The 17,933-nt window shown below is 52.2% G+C and overlaps 1 protein-coding gene across 4 annotated transcripts in view; it reads right to left on the bottom strand.

Moving 5' to 3' along the window:
* LOC139278421 (nucleolar transcription factor 1-like) overlaps positions 1-17,933 on the bottom strand; it is a 117,945-nt gene that overhangs the window by 46,410 nt on the left and 53,602 nt on the right. For all 4 annotated transcript variants that reach the window (XM_070897179.1, XM_070897199.1, XM_070897191.1 and 1 more), the window contains 2 exons: positions 17,415-17,558; positions 12,039-12,218 (listed from right to left, as the gene is read on the bottom strand). In XM_070897179.1, coding sequence (XP_070753280.1) covers positions 12,039-12,218; positions 17,415-17,558 — 324 coding nt within the window. The remainder of the gene's footprint in view (positions 1-12,038; positions 12,219-17,414; positions 17,559-17,933) is intronic.

The following is a 17,933-nucleotide window of genomic DNA, read 5'->3' as shown; positions in this document are numbered from 1 at the left end:
TCTCTCCGTGTCACACTCTCTCTCTCTCCCCGTGTCACACTCTCTCTCTCTCCCCGTCACACTCTCTCTCTCTCTCTCTCTCCCTCCGCATCCCACTCTCTCTGTCAATCTCTCTCTCTCCGTGTCATACTCTCCCTCTCTCTCCGTGACACACTCTCCCTCTCTCTCTCTCTCGCTGTGTCACACTCTCCCTCTCTCCGTGTCACACTCTCTTTCTCTCCATGTCACACTCTCTCTCCGTGCCACACTCTCTCTCTCGCTCTCCGTGTCACACTCTCTCTCTCTCTCGCCCCGTGTCACACTCTCTCTCTCCGCGTCTCACTCTCTCTCTCTCTCTCTCTCTCTCTGTCACATTCTCCCTCTCTCTCTCTCCGTATCACATTCTCCCTCTCTCTCTCTCCGCGTCACACACTCTCTCTCTCTCTCCGCGTCCCACTCTCTCTCTCTCTCTGTCACAATCTCTCTCTCTCCGTGTCACACTCTCCCTCTCTCTCTCTCTCCGTGTCACACTCTCCCTCTCTCTCTCTCCGTGTCACACTCTCCCTCTCTCTCTCTCGCTGTGTCACACTCTCCCTCTCTCCGTGTCACACTCTCTCTCTCTCCCCGTGTCACACTCTCTCTCTCTCCCCGTCACACTCACTCTCTCTCTTTCTCTCCCTCCGCATCCCACTCTCTCTGTCAATCTCTCTCTCTCCGTGTCATACTCTCCCTCTCTCTCCGTGACACACTCTCCCTCTCTCTCTCTCGCTGTGTCGCACTCTCCCTCTCTCCGTGTCACACTCTCTTTCTCTCCATGTCACACTCTCTCTCCGTGCCACACTCTCTCTCTCGCTCTCCGTGTCACACTCTCTCTCTCTCTCGCCCCGTGTCACACTCTCTCTCTCCGCGTCTCACTCTCTCTCTCTCTCTCTCTCTGTCACATTCTCCCTCTCTCTCTGTCCGTATCACATTCTCCCTCTCTCTCTCTCCGTGTCACACTCTCTCTCTCTGTGTCGCAATCTCTCTCTCTCTCTCTCTCTCTCTCTGTCACACTCTCTCTCTCCGTGTCACACTTTCTCTCTCTCTCTGTGTCACACTTTCTCTCTCTCTCCGTGTCACACACTCTCTCTCTCCGTGTCTCTCTCTCTGTGTCTCACTCTCTCTCTCTGTATCACACTCGCTCTCTCTTTGTATCACACTCGCTCTCTCTCTCTCTCTCTCCGTGTCACACTCTCTCTCTCTCCGTGTCACACTCTCTCTCTCCCCGTGTCACACTCTCTCTCCCCGCGTCCCACTCTCTCTCTCTCTCTGTGTCAAAACATCTCTCTCTCTCTCTGTCACATTCTCCCTCTCTCTCTCTATGTCACACACTCTCTCTCTCCGTGTCACAATCTCTCTCTCTCTCTCCGCGCCACTCTCTCTCTCTCTCTCACTCCGTGTCACAATCTCTCTCTCTCTCTCTCCGTGTCACACTCTCCCTGTCTCCGTGTCACACTCTCTTTCTCTCCGTGTCACACTCTCTCTCTCTCCCCCCGTGTCACACTCTCTCTCTCCGCGTCACACACTCTCTCTCTCTCTCTCTCCCTCCGCGTCCCACTCTCTCTCTCTGTCACAATCTCTCTCTCTCTCTCTCCGTGTCACACTCTCCCTCTCTCTCTCTCTCCGTGTCACACTCTCACTCTCCCTCGCTCCGTGTCACACTCTCACTCCCTCCCCGTGTCACACTCTCTCTCTCTCCCCGTCACACTCACTCTCTCTCCCTCCGCGTCCCACTCTCTCTGTCAATCTCTCTCTCTCCGTGTCATACTCTCCCTCTCTCTCCGTGACACACTCTCCCTCTCTCTCTCTCGCTGTCACACTCTCCCTCTCTCCGTGTCACACTCTCTTTCTCTCCATGTCATACTCTCTCTCCGTGCCACACTCTCTCTCTCTCTCTCCGTGTCACACTCTCTCTCTCGCCCCGTGTCACACTCTCTCTCTCCGCGTCCCACTCTCCCTCTCTCTCTGTCACATTCTCCCTCTCTCTCTCCGTATCACATTCTCCCTCTCTCTCTCCGTGTCACACTCTCTCTCTCTGTGTCGCAATCTCTCTCTCTCTCTCTCTCTCTGTCACACTCTCTCTCTCTCCGTGTCACACTTTCTCTCTCTCCGTGTCACACACTCTCTCTCTCCGTGTCTCTCTCTCTGTGTCTCACACTCTCTCTCTCTGTATCACACTCGCTCTCTCTTTGTATCACTCTCTCTCTCTCTCTCTCCGTGTCACACTCTCTCTCTCTCCGTGTCACACTCGCTCTCTCTTTGTATCACACTCGCTCTCTCTCTCTCCGTGTCACACTCTCTCTCTCTCCGTGTCACACTCTCTCTCTCTCCGTGTCACACTCTCTCTCTCCCCGTGTCACACTCTCTCTCTCCCCGTGTCACACTCTCTCTCTCCGCGTCCCACTCTCTCTCTCTCTGTGTCAAAACATCTCTCTCTCTCTCTGTCACATTCTCCCCCTCTCTCTCTATGTCACACACTCTATCACTCCGTGTCACAATCTCTCTCTCTCTCTCCGCGCCACTTTCTCTCTCTCTCTCTCTCTCTCACTCCGTGTCACAATCTCTCTCTCTCTCTCTCCGTGTCACACTCTCCCTGTCTCCGTGTCACACTCTCTCTCTCTCTGTGTCACACTCTCTCCGTGTCACACTCTCTCTCTCTCTCCCCGTGTCACACTCTCTCTCTCCGCGTCACACACACTCTCTCTCTCTCTCTCCCTCCGCGTCCCACTCTCTCTCTCTGTCACAATCTCTCTCTCTCTCTCTCTCCGTGTCACACTCTCCCTCTCTCTCTCTACGTGTCACACTCTCTCTCTCTCTCTCTCCGTGTCACACTCTCTCCGTGTCACACTCTCTCTCTCCCTCCCCGTGTCACACTCTCTCTCTCTCCCCGTCACACTCACTCTCTCTCTCTCTCTCCCTCCGCGTCCCACTCTCTCTCTCTGTCACAATCTCTCTCTCTCTCTCTCTCCGTGTCACACTCTCCCTCTCTCTCTCTCCGTGTCACACTCTCTCTCTCTCTCCGTGTCACACTCTCTCTGTGTCACACTCTCTCTCTCCCGCCCCGTGTCACACTCTCTCTCTCTCCCCGTCACACTCACTCTCTCTCTCTCTCTCCCTCCGCGTCCCACTCTCTCTGTCAATCTCTCTCTCTCCGTGTCATACTCTCCCTCTCTCTCCGTGACACACTCTCCCTCTCTCTCTCGCTGTGTCACACTCTCCCTCTCTCCGTGTCACACTCTCTCTCTCTCTATGTCACACTCTCTCTCCGTGCCACACTCTCTCTCTCTCTCCGTGTCACATTCTCTCTCTCTCTCGCCCCGTGTCACACTCTCTCTCTCCGCGTCCCACTCTCTCTCTCTCTCTCTCTCTGTCACATTCTCCCTCTCTCTCTCCGTATCACATTCTCCCTCTCTCTCTCTCCGTGTCACACTCTCTCTCTCTGTGTCGCAATCTCTCTCTCTCTCTCTCTGTCACACTCTCTCTCTCTCCGTGTCACACACTCTCTCTCTCCGTGTCTCTCTCTCTGTGTCTCACACTCTCTCTCTCTGTATCACACTCGCTCTCTCTTTGTATCACACTCGCTCTCTCTCTCTCCGTGTCACACTCTCTCTCTCTCCGTGTCACAGTCTCACTCTCTCTCTCTCTGTGTCTCACACTCTCTCTCTCCGTGTCTCACACTCTCTCTCTCCATCACTTTCTCTCTCTCTCTGTATCACACTCGCTCTCTCTCTCTCCGTGTCTCGCTCTCTCTCTCTCCATGTCACACTCTCTCTCTCTCCGTCTCACACACTCTCTCTCTTCGTCACACTCTCTCTCTCTCTATCACACTCTCTTCTCTCTCTCTCCACGTCACACTCTCTCTCCGCGTCACACTCTCTCACTCTCTCTCCGCGTCACACTCTCTCTCTCTCTCTCCGCGTCACAATCTCTCTCTCTCTCTCCGTATCGCACTCTCTCTCTCCGTATCACACTCTCTCTCTGTGTCACACTCTCTCTCTCTCCGTCACACTCTCTCTCTCTCTCTCTCTCTCTCTCTGTGTCACACTCTCTCCGTGTCACACTCTCTCTCTCCCCGTGTCACATTCTCTCTCTCCGCGTCACACTCTCTCTCTCTCTCTCTCTCCCTCCGCGTCCCACTCTCTCTCTCTCTCCGTGTCACATTCTCCCTCTCTCTCCGTGTCACACTCTCCCTCGCTCTCTCTCGCTGTGTCACACTCTCCCTCTCTCCGTGTCACACTCTCTTTCTCTCTCTGTCACATTCTCTCTCTCTCCGTGCCACACTCTCTCTCTCTCTCTCTCTGTGTCACACTCTCTCTCTCTCTCTCCCCATGTCACACTCTCTCTCCCTCTCCGTGTCACAATATCTCTCTCTCTCTCTCTCTGTGTCACATTCTCCCTCTCTCTCTCTCCGTGTCACATTCTCCCTCTCTCTCTCTCTGTGTCACACACTCTCTCTCTCCGTGTCACAATCTCACTCTCTCCGCGCCACTCTCTCTCTCTCTCTCTCTCTCTCTCTCACTCCATGTCACAATCTCTCTCTCTCTATCTCTCTCTCCGTGTCACACTCTCCCTGTCTCCGTGTCACACTCTCTTTCTCTTCGTGTCACACTCTCTCTCTCTCCGTGTCACACTCTCTCTCTCTCTCCCCGTGTCACACTCTCTCTCTCTCTCTCTCTCTCCCTCTGCGTCCCACTCTCTCTCTCTGTCACAATCTCTCTCTCTCTCTCCGTGTCACATTCTCCCTCTCTCTCCGTGTCACACACTCCCTCTCTCTCTCTCTCGCTGTGTCACACTCTCCCTCTCTCCGTGTCACACTCTCCCTCTCTCTCTCTCTCTCTCCGTGTCACACTCTCTCTCTCTCTCTCTCTCTCCGTATCACACTCTCCCTCTCTCCGTGTCACACTCTCTCTCTCTCTCTCCCCGTGTCACACTTTCTCTCTCCGCGTCACACTCACTCTCTCTCTCTCCCTCCGCGTCCCACTCTCCCTCTCTCTGTCAATCTCTCTCTCTCCGTGTCACACTCTCCCTCCCTCTCCGTGTCACACTCTCCCTCTCTCTCTCGCTGTGTCACACTCTCCCTCTCTCCGTGTCACACTCTCTTTCTCTCCGTGTCACACTCTCTCTCCCTGCCACACTCTCTCTCTCTCTCTCCGTGTCACACTCTCTCTCTCTCTCTCTCTCTCCGTGTCACACTCTCCCTCTCTCTCGCTGTGTCACACTCTCCCTCTCTCCATGTCATACTCTCTTTCTCTCCGTGCCACACTCTCTCTCTCTCTGTCACACTCTCTCTCGCCCCGTGTCACACTCTCTCTCTCCGCGTCCCACTCTCTCTCTCTCCGTGTCACAATCTCTCTCTCTCTCTCCCCGTCACATTCTCCCTCTCTCTCTCCGTATCACATTCTCCCTCTCTCTCTCTCCGTGTCACACTCTCTTTCTCTCTCTCTCCGTGTCGCAATCTCTCTCTCTCTGTGTCTCACACTCTCTCTCTCTCCGTGTCTCTCACACTCTCTCTCTCCGTGTCACACTCTCTCTCTCTCCGTGTCACACTCTCTCTCTCTGTGTCAAACTCTCTCTTCTCTCTGTGTCTCTCTCTCTGCATCTCACACACTCTCTCTCTTCGTCACACTCTCCCTCTCTCCGTGTCACACTCTCTTTCTCTCCGTGTCACACTCACTCTCCGTGCCACACTCTCTCTCTCTCTCTCCGTGTCACACTCTCTCTCTCTCTCTCTCTCCCCGTGTCACACTCTCTCTCTCTCTCTCCGTGTCACACTCTCTCTCTCTCTCTTTCTCTCCGTGCCACACTCTCTCTCTCTCTCCGTGTCACACTCTCTCTCGCCCCGTGTCACACTCTCTCTCTCCGCGTCCCACTCTCTCTCTCTCTCTCCGTCACATTCTCCCTCTCTCTCTCCGTATCACATTCTCCCTCTCTCTCTCTCCGTGTCACACTCTCTCTCTCTCTCTCCGTGTCGCAATCTCTCTCTCTCTCTCTGTGTCTCACACTCTCTCTCTCTCCGTGTCTCTCACACTCTCTCTCTCCCCATGTCACACTCTCTCTCTCTCCGTGTCACACTCTTTCTCTCCGTGTCAAACTCTCTCTTCTCTCTGTGTCTCTCTCTCTCTGCATCTCACACACTCTCTCTCTTCGTCACACTCTCTCTCTCTCTCTCTCTCTGTCACACTCTCTCTCGCTGTGTCACACTCTCTTCTCTCTCTCTCCGCGTCACACTCTCTCTCTCTCTCCGCGTCTCCCCATTCAAATAATATTCCCTTTTACTGTTACCAAGAGCAAGGATGTCTTACTCCAGTTATACAGGGCCACACCTGGAGTATTGTGTGTAGTTTTGGTCTCCTTACCTAAGGAAGGATATACTTGCCATAGAGGGAGTGCAGTGAAGGTTCACCAGACTGATTCCTGGGATGACAGGACTATCGTATGAGGAGAGATTGGGTCGACTGGGCCTGTATTCACGAGAGTTTAGAAGAATGAGAGGGGATCTCATTGAAACGTATAAAATTCTGATGGGGTTGGACAGACTGGATGCGGGGAGGATGTTTCCCCGGAGGCTGGAAAGTCTAGAACAAGGGGTCACAGTCTCAGGATACGGGGCAGGAAATTTAGGACCAAGATGAGGAGAAATGTTTTCACTCAGAGGGAGGTGAACCTGTGGAATTCTCTACCACAGAAGGCTGTAGAGGCCAAGTCACTGAATATATTTAAGAGGGAGATAGGTAGATTTCTAGAAACAAAAGGCATCAAGGGGTATGGGGAAAGCGGGAATATGGTGTTGAGATAGAGGATCAGCCATGATCATACTGAATGGTGGTGCAGGCTCGAAGGGCCGAATGGCCTACTACTGCCCCTATTTCCTATATTTCTATCTCCCTGTGTCACTGTCACTCTCTCTCTCTTTCTTGTTACACTCACTCTCTCTCTCTCTCTCCATCTCTCTGTCACACTCTCTCTCTATCTCTCCGTGTCACATTCTCTCTCTCCCTCTCTGTCTGTGTCTCTCTCCCTCCCTCCCTCCCTCCTTCTCTGTCTCCCTCTCTGCCCCTCCCACTCTCTCTGTCCTCTGTTGATCAGGTGAGGTGGTGAGAAAGAGGCAGAGGGTTGGAGCTTGAGAATGGGACAGAGACCCTGGCCCCACACTGACTGGAGACTCAATTCTACTGAGAACTACATAGAGTTTGAACTCATTGCTTTTACAAAGCACCAGTTTCAGGCCAGGACACTTTTTTGACTCTTGATCTACCAGCACTGCTCACAGTGGCTGCAACACCGGTGGTGAGGGGCATCGAACCGGGAGCGAGGGACCGGTGGTGAGGGGCATCGAACCGGGAGCATGGTACCGGTGGTGAGGGGCATCGAACCGGGAGCGAGGTACCGGTGGTGAGGGGCATCGAACCGGGAGCGAGGTACTGGTGGTGAGGGGCATCGAACCGGGAGCGTGGTACCGGTGGTGAGGGGCATCGAACCGGGAGCGAGGGACTGGTGGTGAGGGGCATCGAACCGGGAGCGAGGGACTGGGGGTGAGGGGCATCGAACCGGGAGCGTGGTACCGGTGGTGAGGGGCATCGAACCGGGAGCGAGGTACCGGTGGTGAGGGGCATCGAACCGGGAGCGAGGGACTGGTGGTGAGGGGCATCGAACCGGGAGCGTGGTACCGGTGGTGAGGGGCATCGAACCGGGAGCGAGGTACCGGTGGTGAGGGGCATCGAACCGGGAGCGAGGTACCGGTGGTGAGGGGCATCGAACCGGGAGCGAGGTACCGGTGGTGAGGGGCATCGAACCGGGGACAAGGGACTGGGGGTGAGGGGCATCGAACCGGGAGCGTGGTACCGGTGGTGAGGGGCATAGAACCGGGGACAAGGGACTGGTGGTGAGGGGCATCGAACCGGGAGCGAGGGACTGGTGGTGAGGGGCATAGAACCGGGAGCGAGGTACCGGTGGTGAGGGGCATCGAACCGGGGACAAGGGACTGGTGGTGAGGGGCATCGAACCGGGAGCGAGGTACCGGTGGTGAGGGGCATCGAACCGGGGACAAGGGACTGGGGGTGAGGGGCATCGAACCGGGGACAAGGGACTGGTGGTGAGGGACATCGAACCGGGGACAAGGGACTGGTGGTGAGGGGCATCGAACCGGGGACAAGGGACTGGTGGTGAGGGACATCGAACCGGGGACAAGGGACTGGTGGTGAGGGGCATCGAACCGGGGACAAGGGAGTGGTGGTGAGGGGCATCGAACCGGGAGCGAGGTACCGGTGGTGAGGGGCATCGAACCGGGAGCGAGGTACCGGTGGTGAGGGGCATCGAACCGGGAGTGAGGGACTGGTGGTGAGGGGCATCGAACCGGGAGCGAGGGACTGGTGGTGAGGGGCATAGAACCGGGGACAAGGGACTGGTGGTTAGGGGCATAGAACCGGGGACAAGGGACTGGTGGTTAGGGGCATAGAACCGGGGACAAGGGACTGGTGGTTAGGGGCATCGAACCGGGGACAAGGGACTGGTGGTTAGGGGCATAGAACCGGGGACAAGGGACTGGTGGTTAGGGGCATAGAACCGGGGACAAGGGACTGGTGGTTAGGGGCATAGAACCGGGGACAAGGGACTGGTGGTTAGGGGCATAGAACCGGGGACAAGGGACTGGTGGTTAGGGGCATAGAACCGGGGACAAGGGACTGATGGTGAGGGGCATCGAACCGGGAGCGAGGTACCAGTGGTGAGGGGCATCGAACCGGGAGCGAGGTACCGGTGGTGAGGGGCATCGAACCGGGAGCGAGGTACCGGTGGTGAGGGGCATCGAACCGGGAGCGAGGTACCGGTGGTGAGGGGCATCGAACCAGGGGCGAGGGACTGGGAGAGAGAGGGACTGGGAGAGAGGGGCACCGGGAGCGAGGGGCACCGGGAGCGAGGGACTGGGAGAGAGAGGGACTGGGAGAGAGAGGGACTGGGAGCGAGGGGCACCGGGAGCGAGGGGCACCGGGAGCGAGGGGCACCGGGAGCGAGGGGCACCGAGAGCGAGGGGCACCGGGAGCGAGGGGCACCGGATGTGTGCACCGTATGGAAGACCTTATTAGGTTACTCCTGTGGGGTTACACACAGAGTGAAGACCAAGTGAAGTGGGGCAAGAGGCCAGGGGAAAATCAGTTCATGGCACACACCCCATCTGAAAGTCACACTCTCTGTTCTCATATTTATATTTCCATTATAAACCCCCCGTTCACATTGAGAATGGAAAGTGTTTATGTAAATGCATCACACTGTAATGACACTCTCTGGCCAGTGGAGGCACTGCGTGACAAGTTCCCACGGTCACTTTCTATTATAAGAACATAAGAAATAGGAGCAGGAGTCGGCCATACGGCCCCTCGAGCCTGTTCCACCATTTAATACGATCATGGCTGATCTGATCATGGACTCAACTCCACTTCTCCGCCCGCTCCCCATAACCCTTGACTTCCTTATCATACAAATTTCTATCTCCACAAATATATTCAAAGATTCAGCCTCCACAGTTCTTTGGGGTAGAGAATTCCAAAGATTCATGTCCCTCATTTCTGTGTTAAATGGGCGACCCCTTATTCTGAAACTATGCCCCCTCTCTGCATCTACCCTGTCGAGCCCCCTCAGAAACGTATATTTCTCAATAAGATCACCGCTCATACTTCTAAACTCCAATAAGTATAGGCCCCACCTGCTCAATCTTTCTTCATAAGTCAACCCCCTCATCTCCAGAATCAACCCAGTGAATCTTCTCTGAACAGCCTCCAATGCAAGTATATCCTTCCTTAAATACAGAGACCAAAACTGTACACAGTACTCCAGGTGTGGCCTCACCAATACCCTGTACAGTTATAGCAGGACTTCTCTGTTTTTATACTCCATCCCCCTTGCAATAAAGGCCAACATTCCATTTGCCTTCCTGATCACTTGCTGTACCTGCAGACTAACTTTTTCCGTTTCATGTACAAGGACCTCCAGATCCCTCTGTACCACTGTATTGTGTAATCGCTCCCCATTTAAATTAAAATTTGCTTTTTTATTTCTCCTATCAAAGTGGATAACCTCACATTTTCCCACATTATACTGCATCTGCCAAATTATTGCCCACTCACTTAGCCTGTCTACAACCCTTTGTAAATTATTTGTGTCCTCCTTACAACTTGCTTTCCCACCCATCTTTGTATCATCAGCAAATTTGGCTACATTACACTCGGTCCCTTCATTCAAGTCATTAATATAGATTGTAAATAGTTGGGGTCCCAGCACTGATCCCTGCGGCACCCCACTAGTTACTGATTGTCAACCAGAGAATGAACCATTTATCCCAACTCTCTGTTTTCTGTTAGTTAGCCAATCCTCTATCCATGCTAATATATTACCCCCAACCCCGTGAGCTCTTATCTTGTGCAGTAACCTTTTGTGTGCCACCTTATCGAATGCCTTCTGAAAATCCAAATACACCACATCCACTGGTTCCCCTTTATCCACCCTGCTCGTTACATCCTCAAAGACCACGAGCAAATTTGTCAAACATGATTTCCCTTTCATAAAACAATACTGACTCTGCGCGACTGCATCATGATTTTCTAAATGTCCTGCTACTACTTCCTTAATAATGGACTCCAGCATTTTCCCAATGACAGATGTTAATAGTTTCCTGCTTTCTGTCTCCCTCCTTTCTTAAATAGGGGTGTTACATTTGCGGTTTTCCAGTCCGCTGGAATCTCTCCAGAATTCAGGGAATTTTGGTAGCTTACAACCAATGCATTCACTATCTCTGCAGCCACTTCTTTTAAGACCCTGGGATGCAGGCCATCAGGTCCAGGGGACTTGTCCACCTTTAGTCCCATTAGTTTACCGAGTACTTTATCTCCAGTGATAGTGATTGTTTTAAGTTACCACCCGCAATAGCTCCTTGATTATCAATTATTGGGATTTTTTAGTGTCTTCTACTAAAGACCGATACAAAATATTTGTTCAGAGTATCCGCCATTTCCCTAGTCCCCATTATTAATTCCCCAGTCTCATCCTCCAGGGGACCAATGTTTACTTTATGAATATAAGAATTTCAAACGGGAATGGTGAAATGAAGCTTGGGCAGATACAAGCTTTTGAATATATTAGGAATAGATATAGAAGAGGAACAATGCATGTCTGGTGCCTGTCAGATAGAGGGAGCCTCAGAAAACCATGAATCCGACTCCTTCACTGAAGATCAGGTGACTATTCCTGTCACCAAGGTTACTCCGACAGCACCTCCCTCCCCCGCGACCGACTGGACAAGAGCAACAATGCTGTGGGAACCTCCAGGATCCCCTCCAAGTCAACTCCCCTCCTCCCGAAATGGACATATATCGCCGTTCTTTCATCATCGCTGTTCACTATCCAGCAACTCCCTACTTGGATGTTAGCCGTGACTCAGTGGGCAGTACTCTCGCCTCTGAGTCAGAAGGTTGTGGGTTCAAGGCCCACTCCAGGGATTTGAGCACAAAACCTAGGCTGACACTCCCAGTGCAGTGCTGAGGGAACGCCGCACTGTCAGAGGTGCCGTCTTTCAGATGAGACATTGAACCGAGGCCCTGTCTGCTCTCTCAGGTAGATATAAAAGATCCCATGGTACTATCTTGAAGAGCCGGTGTCCCTCAACCAACATTACTAAAACAGATTATCTGGTCATTATCAAATTGCTGTTTGTGGGAGCTTGCTGTGCGCTAACTGGTTCCCGTGTTTCCCACATTACAACAGTGACTACATGTCAAAACGTACTTCATTGGCAGTGAAACGTTTTGGGACGTCCTGCGGTTGTGAAAGGCGCTATAAAAATGCAAGTCACTAACAGCACTGTGGGACCACCTTCACCACACGGACTGCAGCAGTTCAAGAAGACGGCTCACCACCACCTTCTCCAGGGAAACTAGGGACGGGCAATAAATGCCGGCCTTGCCAGCGACACCCACATCTCGAGAACAGAAACGTAAAACTGAAGCCGATCAGCTGGGCCCAGGGTCACTCACCCGGTGCTTTGCCATGTAATCTCTGATCACCGTCTGCTCCCAAATCTCCTCGGCCGTTTTGGGCGACTCGGGCAGTCTCCCTTTCCTCGTGCTCCCCGCCTCCTTCTTCTCCTTCAGGAAGTTCTGCATCTTTTGCTCGTGTTCTGCCTTCAAGGTCCTTTCCATCTTCTTGTACTTTTCCTGGTAAACGGTGAAATGAAGAGATCCGATAATCAGCGACCAGAGCAGGGCAAAGTCGGCACGGAGATATCCCTCTCACTCCCCCATCTCTCTCCCCACCCCTCCCCCTCAACCCTCCCCGCCCTTCGCTTCCCTCTCCCCCACTCTCCCCTGCCCACTCCCCACTCCCCCTCACACTCCCCTCCACCATCTCCCCTACCCTCATCTCCCCTGTCCCTCACCCTCCCCAGCCCCCTTTCCCGGCGGGGAGTCGAGGAGGCGGAGTGTGACGTCGAGAGGCCTATAAAGGCCAGTCGGTGCAGCTGCAGCAGGGAGAAGGCAAAAATAAGTCGGAAGAAATCTAAAGGTGACGTTACAGCCAAGGGGGAAAGTGATTGGCTGGTGATTGGTGAGTAGTTTTTCCTTTTCTTTTCTTTATCAGTAAGTAACATTTAGCATTGTTGTTGCCAAATTAAAGTTTATGTAGGGGTTAAGTCATGGCAGGAGAGCTTGGACACGTGTTATGCTCCTCCTGTACTATGTGGGAAGTCAGGGACGCTTCCGGTGTCCCTGACGACTACGTGTGCGGGAAGTGCATCCACCTGCAGCTCCTGACGGACCTCATTATGGCACGGGAGCTGCGGGTGGATTCACTCTGGAGCATCCACGATGCTGAGAATGATGTGAATAGCATGTTTATTGAGTTGGTCTTACCGCAGATAAAGGGTACACAGCCAGATAGGGAATGGGTGACCAACAGGAAGAGCAGTACAAGGAAGGTAGTGCAGGGGTCCCCTGCGGTCATCCCCCTGCAAAACAGATACACTGCTTTGGGTACTGTTGAGGGGGATGACTCATCAGGGGAGGGCAGCAGCAGCCAAGTTCATGGCACCGTGGCTGGCTCTGCTGCACAGGAGGGCAAGAAAAAGAGTGGGAGAGCGATAGTGATAGGGGACTCAATTGTAAGGGGAATAGATAGACGTTTCTGCGGCTGCAACCGAGACTCCAGGATAGTATGTTGCCTCCCTGGTGCAAGGGTCAAGGATGTCTCGGAGCGGGTGCAGGGCATTCTGAAAAGGGAGGGTGAACAGCCAGTTGTCATGGTGCACATTGGTACCAACGATATCGGTAAAAAACAGATGCGGTCCTACAAGATGAATTTAAGGAGCTAGGAGCTAAATTAAAAAGTAGGACCTCAAAAGTAGTAATCTCAGGATTGCTACCAGTGCCACGTGCTAGTCAGAGTAGGAATCGCAGGACAGCTCAGATGAATATGTGGCTTGAGCAGTGGTGCAGCAGGGAGGGATTCAAATTCCTGGGACATTGGAACCGGTTCTGGGGGAGGTGGGACCAGTACAAACCGGACAGTCTGCACCTGGGCAGGACCGGAACCAATGTCCGAGGGGGAGTGTTTGCTCATGCTGTTGTGGAGGAGTTAAACTAATATGGCAGGGGGATGGGAACCTATGCAGGGAGACAGAGGGAAGTGGAATGGGGACAGAAGCAAAAGATAGAAAGAAGAAAAGTAAAAGTGGAGGGCAGAGAAACCTAAGGCAAAAAACAAAAAGGGCCACATTACAGCAAAATTCTAAAGGGGCAAAGTGTGTTAGAAAGACAAGCCTGAAGGCTCTGTGCCTCAATGCGAGGAGTATTTGGAAGAAGGTGGACGAATTAACTGCGCAGATAGCAGTTAACGGATCTGATGTAATTGGCATCACGGAGACATGGCTCCAGGGTGACCAAGGCTGGGAACTCAACATCCAGGGACATTCAACATTTAGGAAGGATAGACAGAAAGGAAAAGGAGGCGGGGTGGCATTGTTGGTTAAAGAGGAAATTAAAGCAATAGTAAGAAAGGACATTAGCTTGGATGATGTGGAATCGGTATGGGTGGAGCTACGGAATATCAAGGGGCAGAAAACGCAGTGGGAGTTGTGTACAGACCACCAAACAGAAGTAGTAAGGTGGGGTTCAGCATCAAACAAGAAATTAGGAACACATGCAATAAATATACAGCAGTTATCATGGGCGACTTTAATCTACATATTGATTAGGCTACCAAACTGGTAACAATGCGGTGGAGGATGATTTCCTGGAGTGTATTAGGGATGGTTTTCTAGATCAATATGTCGAGGAACCAACCAGGGAGCTGGCCATCCTAGACTGAGTGATGTGTAATGAGAAAGGACTAATTAGCAATCTTGTTGTGTGAGACCCATTGGGGAACAGTGACCATAATATGGTAGGATTCTTTATTAGGATGGAGAGTGACAAAGTTAATTCAGAAACTAGGGTCCTGAACTTAAGGAAAGGTAACTTCGATGGTTTGAGGTGTGAATTGGCTAGAATAGACTGGCAAACGATTCTTAAAGGGTTGACGGTGGATAGGCAATGGCAAACATTTAAAGATCACATGGATAACTTCAGCAATTGTACATCCCTGCCTGGAGTAAAAATAAAATGGGGAAGGTGGCTTAACCGTGGCTAACAAGGGAAATTAAGGATAGTGTTAAATCCAAGGAAGAGGCATATAAATTGGCCAGAAAAAGCAGCAAACCTGAGGACTGAGAGAAATTTAGAATTCAACAGAGGAGGAAAAGGGTTTAATTCAGAGGGGAAAAATAGAGTACGAAAAGAAGCTTGCCGGGAACATAAAAACTGACTGCAAAAGCTTCTATAGATATGTGAAGTGAAAAAGATTATTGAAGACAAACGTAGGTCCCTTGCAGTCGGATTCAGGTGAATTTATAATGGGGAACAAAGAAACAGCAGACCAATTGAGCAAATACTTTGGTTCTGTTTTCACGAAGGAAGACACAAATAACCTTCCGGAAGTACTAGGGGACAGTGGGTCTAGTGAGAAGGAGGAACTGAAGGATATCCTTATTCGGCGGGAAATTGCGTTAGAGAAATTGATGGGATTGAAGGCCGCTAAATCCCCGAGGCCTGATAGTCTGCATCCCAGAGTACTTAAGGAAGTGGCACTAGAAATAGTGGATGTATTGGTGATCATTTTCCAACAGTCTATCGACTCTGGATCAGTTCCTATGGACTGGAGGGTAGCTAATGTAACATCACTTTTTAAAAAGGGAGGGAGAGAGAAAGCGAGTAATTATAGACCGGTTAGCCTGACATCAGTAGTGGGGAAAATGATGGAATCAATTATTGAGGATGAAATAGCAGCGCATTTGGAAAGCAGTGATAGGATCGGTCCAAGTCAGCATGGATTTATGAAAGGGAAATCATGCTTGACAAATCTTCTGGAATTTTTTGAGGATGTAACTAGTAGAGTGGACAAGGGAGAACCAGTGGATATGGTGCATTTGGATTTTCAAATGGCTTTTGACAAGGTCCCACACAAGAGATTGGTGTGCAAAATCAAAGCACATGGTATTGGGTGTAATATACTAACGTGGATAGAGAACTGGTTGGCAGACAGGAAGCAGAGAGTCGGGATAAACGGGTCCTTTTCAGAATGGCAGGCAGTGACTAGTGGAGTGCCGCAGGGCTGAGTGCTGGGACCCCAGTTATTTACAATATACATCAATGATTTTCGATGAAGGAACTCAGTTAATATCTCCAAGTTTGCAGATGACACTAAGTTGGGTGGCAGTGTGAGCTGCGAGGAGGATGCTATGAGGCTGCAGAGTGACTTGGATAGGTTAGGTGAGTGGGCAAAAGAATGGCAGATGAAGTATAATGTTGATAAATGTGAGGTTATCCACTTTGATGGTAAAAACAGAGAGACAGACTATTATCTGAATGGTGACAGATTAGGAAAAGGGGAGGTGCAACGAGACCTGGGTGTCATGGTACATCAGTCATTGAAGGTTGGCATGTAGGTACAGCAGGCGGTTAAGAAAGCAAATGGCTTGTTGGCCTTCATAGCGAGAGGATTTGAGTACAGGGGCAGGGAGGTGTTACTACAGTTGTACAGGCCTTGGTGAGGCCACACCTGGAGTATTGTGTACAGTTTTGGTCTCCTAACTTGAGGAAGGACATTCTTGCTATTGAGGGAGTGCAGCGAAGGTTCACCAGACTGATTCCCGGGATGGCGGGACTGACATATGAGGAGAGACTGGATCAACTGGGCCTTTATACATTGGAGTTTAGAAGGATGAGAGGGGATCTCATAGAAACATATAAGATTCTGATGGGATGGTACAGGTTAGATGCGGGTAGATTGTTGCCGATGTTGGCGAAGTCCAGAACCAGGGACACAGTCTAAGGATAAGGGGTAAGCCATTTAGGACTGAGATGAGGAGAAACTTCTTCACTCAGAGAGTTGTTAACCTGTGGAATTCCCTGCCGCAGAGAGTTGTTGAGGCCAGTTCATTGGATTATATTCAAGAGGGAGTTAGATATGGCCCTTATGGCTAAAGGGATCAAGGGGTATGGAGAGAAAGCAGGAAAGGGGTCCTGAGGGAATGATCAGCCATGATCTTACTGAATGGTGATGCAGGCTCGAAGGGCCGAATGGCCTGCTCCTGCACCTATTTTCTATGTTTCACCCACGCTCCCCTCCCCACGCTCCCCTCCCCCCTCATCCTCACTCGCCTCCTGCCCCATTCTCACTCCCCCCTCTCTCACCTCCACCCCACAATCCCCACTCCCCCCTCCCGCCAGTTTACCCCATGCTTCCACACCAAGAGGGGGATAGCGGGAAGGTTGTAGGAGTGGGGATGGTGTGGGAGGGGGGAAGGTAGGGAGATGGAAGGGTGTGTGTGTGCATGGGGCGGGGGGGTGGGTGGGGTGGAGTAGCAGGGCGGGGGGGAGGGGTGAGTGAGGGAATGGGGGGAAGGAAAGGGCAGGGGGGTGGAGAGGGGTGGGGGTGGCGGTGAAGAGGGGGGAAGATGAGGAGAGGGGAGGATGGTGAAGGGACAGGTGAATACCGGACCGCAGGGCTGGCCTACACGATGGATGAAAGAGCAGAAAGGGTGAACTGGACTCAGAGCCAGTAGGGATTAAGGGATGAAGAGATGAAGGGTCTCCCTATTACAGCCCGGGGGGCGCTGAGAGCCGGGAACATCGATTCCAACTGATAAAGTTCCCGATCTCAGTCCGACAAAGGCAGCAAATAGCGAAATATCTGGCTGCGGCTTCACAGTCCTCCAGTGGGTTGAGGAGGGAAAGGGAGCGGAGTTGGAGGGAGTGACGGGGCATCGATCGAAGGGGAGAGTGCGGGCGCAGGCCAGCGCCAGGCGATCCGACCCCTACCCTCTTCCGCTCCGACAGTTCGTTCCACATCCTGGCCAGCTGCCGTGTCAGCTCACTCTCCGTCAGGTCGGGATTGTCCTTGCGCTTCTCCTGGAAGAAGAGGAACATGGCGGAGATGGGCTGTTGCGGGCGATCCGGGACACTCTGTGGAGCCAGAGGGAAGATTCAGGAAATGAATTGGCTGAGGCCGCAAATTATCTGCAGAACACTCTGCCGGTAGTTAGCAAATAAATAAAACACAATCGGCTGAGGCACAGGCTAGCTGTGATCACATTCAATGAAGGAACAGGCTGGAGGGACTGTATGGCCTTCTCCTGTCCCTATCTAGACATCCTGACACAGGAGTGTAAAACACAGAGACCACGGTGAGAATCACTCCACACTTTGAATGCACCTTCACACTCTTCCTTAGCCAGTTTCTAGGCCTTCACTCCTCAAGGCACTGACTCTCACTGGGGTACAGGTCCCACACACACTGACTCTCACTGGGGTACGGGTCCCACACACACTGACTCTCAC

Source organism: Pristiophorus japonicus, chromosome 1 (assembly GCF_044704955.1).
Source record: "Pristiophorus japonicus isolate sPriJap1 chromosome 1, sPriJap1.hap1, whole genome shotgun sequence".
Classification (NCBI taxonomy): domain Eukaryota; kingdom Metazoa; phylum Chordata; class Chondrichthyes; family Pristiophoridae; genus Pristiophorus; species Pristiophorus japonicus.
This window is presented reverse-complemented; position numbering and strand designations above follow the sequence as displayed.